General features: G+C 30.0%; 1 protein-coding gene across 1 annotated transcript; it reads left to right on the top strand.

Moving 5' to 3' along the window:
* The first annotated feature begins 305 nt into the window (after positions 1-305).
* On the top strand, positions 306-4,593 carry LOC149209641 (serine carboxypeptidase-like 31). Its single transcript, XM_089398693.1, has 10 exons — positions 306-603; positions 1,179-1,286; positions 1,390-1,485; positions 1,563-1,655; positions 1,744-1,835; positions 3,022-3,303; positions 3,834-3,970; positions 4,050-4,145; positions 4,239-4,344; positions 4,441-4,593. The coding sequence occupies exons 1-10, from the start codon at positions 336-338 to the stop codon at positions 4,591-4,593; spliced, it is 1,431 nt and encodes a 476-aa protein (XP_089254819.1). The 5' UTR covers positions 306-335.
* Positions 4,594-7,641: the final 3,048 nt, after the last annotated feature.

Here is a 7,641-nt window from a genome sequence, read left to right as displayed (position 1 = left end):
ATAAACTTAATGACTTGGGCTATGGTACACATACCTAGGAGTTTACAGAGGTTCCTTTCTCCATTGATTTCTACAAAAATTTCCAATGCCTCCCAGTTGCAATGAATTCTCCACGTTCCGGAAAACCGATGGTTGTGTCGCTGTTGCTTGATGAATTGATTTTGAGCCAAACTTTACGGGTGTGTCTCCTAACTTTAAGTGTCTCCTAACTTTAAGCCCACTCGTCGGCATCGGGTCAGGCCTAGATTATTGCTATATATAACGAGTTCCCGATGTTTGAGAAATATGTAAAATCATAGCAAAGTTCTGAAGCTGATTAACACACAGCTGAGCAAATGTATTGCAGACAAACTTGGTGGATAGTTCTAGGGTTTCTTCTTATTTTTTTGGGTAGCAATCGGGGCGAAGCCAATTTAGAGACGGGGGATGAAGCAAGAGAATTGGATAAGGTGAGCCATTTGCTTGGGCAGCCGAATGTTGGATTCAGCCATTATGCTGGCCATGTGACTGTGAATGAAAAGCGGGGAAGATCTCTCTTTTATTGGTTCTTTGAAGCTTCTTCTCAGAAACAGCAAAAACCTCTGGTTCTATGGCTTAATGGAGGTACTCATCAATCTCTTCTTAACCAATATTGTATCATATTGCATTCATATTCATTGCATTCAATATGCATTCCTAAAATACTATCCAACCAACCCATCTATTGAAATGCACCTCCCTGTATGTTGATTTCTCATAGTGATATATACATTTTATATATGTTTAGAGTAATTGTCACATTCATTTTATTGAGAATCAAGTAAGTAGACTAACTGTCAATGTGGGAATGAATCAATAAGTCTACTAATTGCCATTTTCGGAATTTGGATTAGTTCTCTATTCAAAACAACATAATAGTAAAAGTTTGAAAGTTTACTGCAAATTTTGATATAATTAAAACTTCAATAAGAGGTTTTGGTGTAACTAAAACTTCAATAATCAGTGGTTCGTTTTTGTTTATATTCTCGAGTTTACCATTCAACTTGGAAAAATTTACAGTAGACTCATGCTAATGTAAAACAATCTTCACTTCTAATGAAAACATATGTGTCTGTTTTTTTTCTTCTAAAAACTAAAACTTCAATAACATTTTTTCTAGAATCAGCTGGCATTGTTTGATATTAATGTTGGATTCTCAGGTCCTGGGTGTTCTTCTGTGGGATATGGCGCAACGCAGGAAATAGGACCTTTCCTTGTAGACTTTACTGGCGCCAGGCTTGCCTTAAATAAATATTCCTGGAACACTGGTATGCTTTTGTCTGTTTTTCATTGCTGCCATTTCAATTGTTTTTCTGTTACAACTCCCACGCTTGTTGGAATATTTATGTAAAACCTAAAAATTCCATGCAGAGGCCAACCTATTGTTTCTAGATTCGCCTATTGGAGTGGGGTTTTCGTATTCCAACATGTCATCAGATTATGACAACCTTGGGGATAACATGACTGGTAATTTCTTTTTCTAATTTCGAGGTTTGAGATTGATTTGAATGCAGATGATAAAGTTGCTTTGAACATGATGACAGCTGCGGACACATTTGTTTTTCTTCAGAAGTGGTTTTCTAGGTTCCCTGAATACAGAGCACAGGACTTCTACATAGCAGGAGAGAGCTATGGAGGCGAGTAAATTTGGCAAGATATAAATTCACACTGTATCTACATAAGCCTACATGTAGCTAATTACAATCTCACTTTAATTTGGAGCAGGAAAATACGTACCAGAACTTGCAGAGGTCATTTATGATTTCAACATCATTACTTCTGATCGGGGTCGCCATGTCAACCTCAAAGGCTTCATGGTAAAATAGTCATAGTCAATGGTTGCAGTTTTCAAATTTTCAAACAGTAATGTATGTTTGGGCTTTTCTGTTTGTGTAGCAGTGTGCTGTTTTGAAGCCAGATGAAATGGAGTTGTTTTTAAGCTAGATTTTTTTTGGAGTTGTTTTTAAGTTAGTTTTCTTTTTTTGGAGTTGTTGGGGATTTATGATTTTAATCTGTGAAAAAAATTGTGGTCAGATTTTGATTTTGATTTGTGTTGTTTAAATCTGTTTTTTGCTTATATATAATTTGATTTGTGTTGTTTAAACTTTAAACAATTATTTTAATTTGATTTGTGTTGTTTAAACTTTAAACAATTATTTTGACTATATATAGATTCAACACCTTAAAAAAAATTTAAGACACTTCGATTATGCAAAATTCACCCATTTCAATGAATCCTTATAAAATTCTACACAAATTAAATTTGTGATTTCAATTAATCCCTATAAAATTATAAAAAAATAAATTAAAAATTAAATTAAATAACTTTTCAAAACTCAAATAAAATAAATTAATTAAAATCGATCAGGTGTCCTGCCCACTGGCACCTTTATTTCCTTTTTCCAGCTACCCAGCACCCGGAGTGGGCTAAAAGTTGTTCAAAATGCACCATTTTGAAACTTGTGGTTTTCCTCATGGTCCCTTTTACATTAAGGTTCTTCTCGTCGTCCCACGATGCAGCAGAAAATTTTGATCATGTTTGAATTGATTCAGAGTCTCAAAAAATCTATAGATTTTGGAATATTTCAGCGATTTGATAGAAAATATTTAAGAAATTTGATAAAGATGAACAAAAATGAGTTTCCTTTTTGTTCATTAGACTTCTAAATTATTGCAAAATCTGTCATCCAAACTCAACAATTCCAATAATGAATGCTCACACTACAATGATAAGATCTGAACTCAACAATTCCAATAATGAATGCTCACACTACAATGATAAGATTTAGGATCAGACTGTACAATGTGGAACCTTGAATTGGGCCCAGTGATTTATGGTTTTATCTTGAGTCTGTAAATAAATTTAACTTTCTGTCCAAGGTTTTTTCCTTTTTTATTTCTTCAGTCTGTGATAGAAAAACTGAACTTTCCCTCCAAGTTTTTCTTGGTCTTTTCTCAGTTTTTAAAATTAATTCTTTTGTGAAGAACCTTTGAATTTTTCAGGTGGGCAACCCAGAGACACATGATGGTTATGACTGGCAAGGTAACATGGATTACGCGTGGAGTCATGGAATCATATCAGACGAGACTCACCATATCATCACATCCAACTGCGATTTCTTCAGTGGCAAACCATGGAGCAACCTCAAATGTAAAACAGCAGTACACGAAACGTTGAAGCAATTAAAAGAGATTGATATGTATAGTCTATACACACCCAAGTGCTTGGCAAATGTCACAATTGGGCAAAAGGTTACACCAAATTTTGTAAGTAATAACATCAGTGTTATCAGTAATCTTTAGGATTGAGATCAATGTATTATGATTTTTTGGTTTATTGATTTCAGATTTTTGTGATTTATATTGTTATTTAAAATATTTTTCAAATTAATTATAATATTAATTGTTATTAATACCAGTATAAATTTATGTTAAATATGGAATTTATGTTAAATATGGATGTAACATGAGCAAAAAAAACTATTTTTTTTACTTGTAAATTTTTTTACTAGTTGATATTATTTGAATGTTTTATATAGTTATTTAATTTTTTTTGTTTTTATATTTTTTTTTAAATTTTAATTTTGGCTAATTTTGATAATGGACTGATATGATTACATATTATAGTGGGCTGTAAAATAAGCCTCTGAGCTCAATAAATATTCTGTTTGATATTTTTACAGTTAAACCAATATCTTTTTTAGATTAATCATATCAATCATATCACTAATTGTGATTAATATAAATGTTTTTTTTGGATTAACCATATCATTAATTGTGATTAATATAAATATTTTGTTTATTTTCTTTTGCAGTGGAGAAGAAAATTAATGACAGGATCATATGATCCCTGTCTTGATAACTATGCAATCGTTTATTATAACAAACCGGATGTTCAAAGAGCACTGCATGCCACAATTGGCGGAGATCTCACAAAATGGTTCCCATGCAAGTAAGAGATAACTCAGCTCAGTGATTGATATGTTACAGTTGGATAATGGAAATGGTTAATGACGCTTGAAATTCTGCAGTAATACCATCTTTGACAACTGGAAGGATGCCTTATTCTCTGTGCTGCCCATATACCAAAAACTCATAAGAGCAGGCCTTCGTATATGGGTATACAGGTATAAACATATCGCTTACATGAGTTTGACTGGAGTTGCAAAATAAAATGTTGAATATATGATATGAATTTCTGTAAATTTGAAATGATGCAGTGGGGATACAGATGCCCGGGTCTCGGTTTTATCAACCAGATATTGTATAAATGCACTTGGACTTCCTCCCAAAAGCTCTTGGCAACCTTGGTATCATGAACAACAGGTAAGAATCTTCTGCAATGCATTTCAATGATTTTTGTTTATCATGAAATTTCTCAGGAAGCATATGAATGTGGGAATATTGTATTAATTTATGTAGGTGGCTGGATGGACTCAAGACTATGAGGGCCTGAAATTTACAACTTTTTATGGTGCTGGGCATGCTGTGCCCATTTTCGGTCGCAAGCGTGCTCTTCTATTTTTCAAATCATATCTTTCGGGGACATCTCTACCCGATAAAAAATATAAGTAGTGCACTGATGGAATCATTGCAAATAATGTTGCTGGAACCAGTGCAAAGAGTGTCATGGTGGATAGGATAGTTAGAATAAAATTAGTATATGTTTATTTTAAATATAAATTTAATATGAGTTTAGAAGGATTTGATTTTTTTATATCTAAATTTTCTTATAAATAAATATTATTTAAAATATTGTAAACATCCATAAATAAACCTCTCAACTCAATTAAAAATTTAATGACATCTCTACTCCATAAAAAATTTAATGATTCATTTACGCTCTGTTGTTTTAAATATCCCAAAAATACAAAAAAAAATTAAATAAATAATCATACCACAAGAATAATAATGGCGATCTAACACAAAATTGTTTTACCCAATTCCAAAAAATACTCTTAAAACATTTAATACTTATACAATGCGTATAAAAACTAAATGTACGTTACGGCCATGGATCATTGAGATTGGCCATCACATTTGTTGGGTCAGTGATATGCAAGGATTATGGAGATACAGTGGAGGTGGAGATATGCTTCAACCGGTAGGGTTGTCTGCCAAGATTAATCAAAATTTAGTTTATACGTTTTATTTTGGAATATTGGTTTTTCTGTTATTTATTTATTTTTAATTATTTTTAAATAATTATTAAGGTGATAATAATTATATATTTTTATGTTTTAAAATTTGATTAATTAAAAAATATTATATAAATATGTGATAAAGATGAGTTATTGTTTTTTAACTAATAAAGTTAGAATAAATTTTTATGGTTAAAATTTCTGTTATATATATAAAGTTATAATTTAATTAATTTTTATGATTTTTTTTTTTCAATTTTGGCAATGTGAGATGTATGATGAGATACACCATTTATATTTCTCAACTATTTACTTTATATGATTTCTCTAGTTCTAAACATTCATAAAGTATGTAATATTCTAACTTTTCTATGTCTTGTTATTTTTTTTTAACATTTTGTCAATTTTATTAGAGATTTGCTAAATTTGCAAATTTAAGTTGTGTAATTTGTATAATTAATATTTAAAAAAAAATTAAATTAAATTCATATATGCATTTAAAATATATTTTGAAAAAACTGAAAGTCACATTAATATGTTACCATAAAAATTGAAATATAAAACAATTTAACCACCATTAATAAAAAAAATAAAATGAAAATTTAGAATTTTCTTTCAAGAAATAAATTTAAATTTGGTTTGTTGCATTTTTTAAAATTATCTATAATCATAATGGGCTTTTTTATTTTAAATAGTAGTTTTAAAATACTAATTTTTTCCATTATTTTGTTAAGAAAAAGTTAAATTTTTCCCCATAAATTTTTTAATAATAAAATTAAAATGAAAAAAAATTGATAATGAAATCATGGAAAAGGAATGAATCATGACAATATTCATCAATCTTCTATAAAAGTGAAAAGTTGTAAAAATAGAAGAGCAAGCAGAACCATGTGCATGTGCACAATATATGCTAGGAGTTCTATTTTTTATTTTAAAACATGAAATTGAACCAAATATATATGGGATTAAACTAACTCAAAACATTTTTACTCACATGTTCTTTCCATCAAAATTACTCTTTTAAAATCAAATCAAATTTCAAGGTGAAATCAATTCTAGCATATCATACTAAATCAAAATTGAATCTTTTGCAAAAAGAATTAAAAATTATTCAATTAGAACATAATTTAAATTTAATCTAAGGCAACAAGAATTGAAAATTATTCTCCTTAAATTGAATTGAAAAATCTATTCTAATGGCAGAATTGAAATTCTATTTCTACTTGCAAGAAATTGAAATGTTCTAAATGTTTTTAGAAATTGAAATTTTATTCTATTCAATAGAAAAATAAATTTAAATTGAACTACTTCAGCTAAATAACAAGCTAAAGATATAACTAAGAAGGATTACTTATGTGCCTAGTTATGATTCAAAATTGTTGTATCCATTACTCATGAAATTAAAATTAAAATAACTGAATGAATAAACCTGTGAGAAGGAAAAGATTAAGTTATAAATTAATAAACGAAATACCAATCAAAGCACTAACAAAACATTAACTGCGATGGAGAAGATATTGTTCAGGAAAATGTAACATAACCAAAAGTAATCTTACAGCTCTCTAAGGGGGCCTCTTATTGAGTGCAAACACGCAATTGAATATCAAACTATTTACACCCATGGTGCAGGAGGAATTTTGATCGTGGATTGTCTCTCTTTGAAAAGGGTGGCGAAGGAAAATGGAAATATGGTCGATAAGACTAGAGAGTTTGAGGATGTCAAGTGAGGGTGAAATAGGTCGCTTGTGACACTGTTTGATTCATAAATAAAATATCCTTTTGTGTTGATGATTTCCACGACCCTTCGATCCAATTTTATAGGATCGTTAGGATTTTGGAGAGATTTTGATGTGACGCTCGAGATATATATATGGTTGTAACGTGTATGATTATAAAGATATAGTGGTAGGGTGTTATAAGGTCTAGGATTTGCCTAATTTTTATTTGTATCGTGCTCATTCAATGAGTTTAAAAACCTAATTCTCTTAGATGAAACTTTACAACATAACGCTTTGAAATTTTATATATTTTCCTCCGTTGGAAATTCTAGAAGCTTCTTTTTGTGTAGATTGATTTGGATGTAGAATTTGAAATCAACTACAAAATTTAAAGTTGGTTGCAGAATATCATTGATTTAGTAGTTGTTATTTTTTTAAAGAATTTTGTTGTTGTTATTGGAATGGAATTTTGTTGTTGTTTTTTGTGTAGATTGATCTAGATGTAGAATTTGAAATCAACTACAAAATTTAAAGTTGGTTGCAGAATATCATTGATTTAGTAGTTGTTATTTTTTTAAAGAATTTTGTTGTTGTTATTGGAATGGAATTTTATTGTTGCTTCTCCTTGAAGAAAACTAGGCCTCAAAAGTGTTGCTTTAGACGTGAATTTTTATTAGAAAAAGAGGGATAACAAGAAAATGGGAAAGAGAAAAGGGTTGTGAAAAATCTAAACCGCCAAGAACTCTTGGTTTTTAGTTAATATT

This window comes from Pinus tabuliformis, chromosome 1_2 (genome assembly GCF_031772625.1).
Source record: "Pinus tabuliformis cultivar Carrire ecotype Pingquan chromosome 1_2, CPIR1, whole genome shotgun sequence".
NCBI lineage: Eukaryota > Viridiplantae > Streptophyta > Pinopsida > Pinales > Pinaceae > Pinus > Pinus tabuliformis.
The sequence above is the reverse complement of the archived record's forward strand: the minus strand, read 5'-3'. Positions and strand labels throughout refer to the sequence as shown.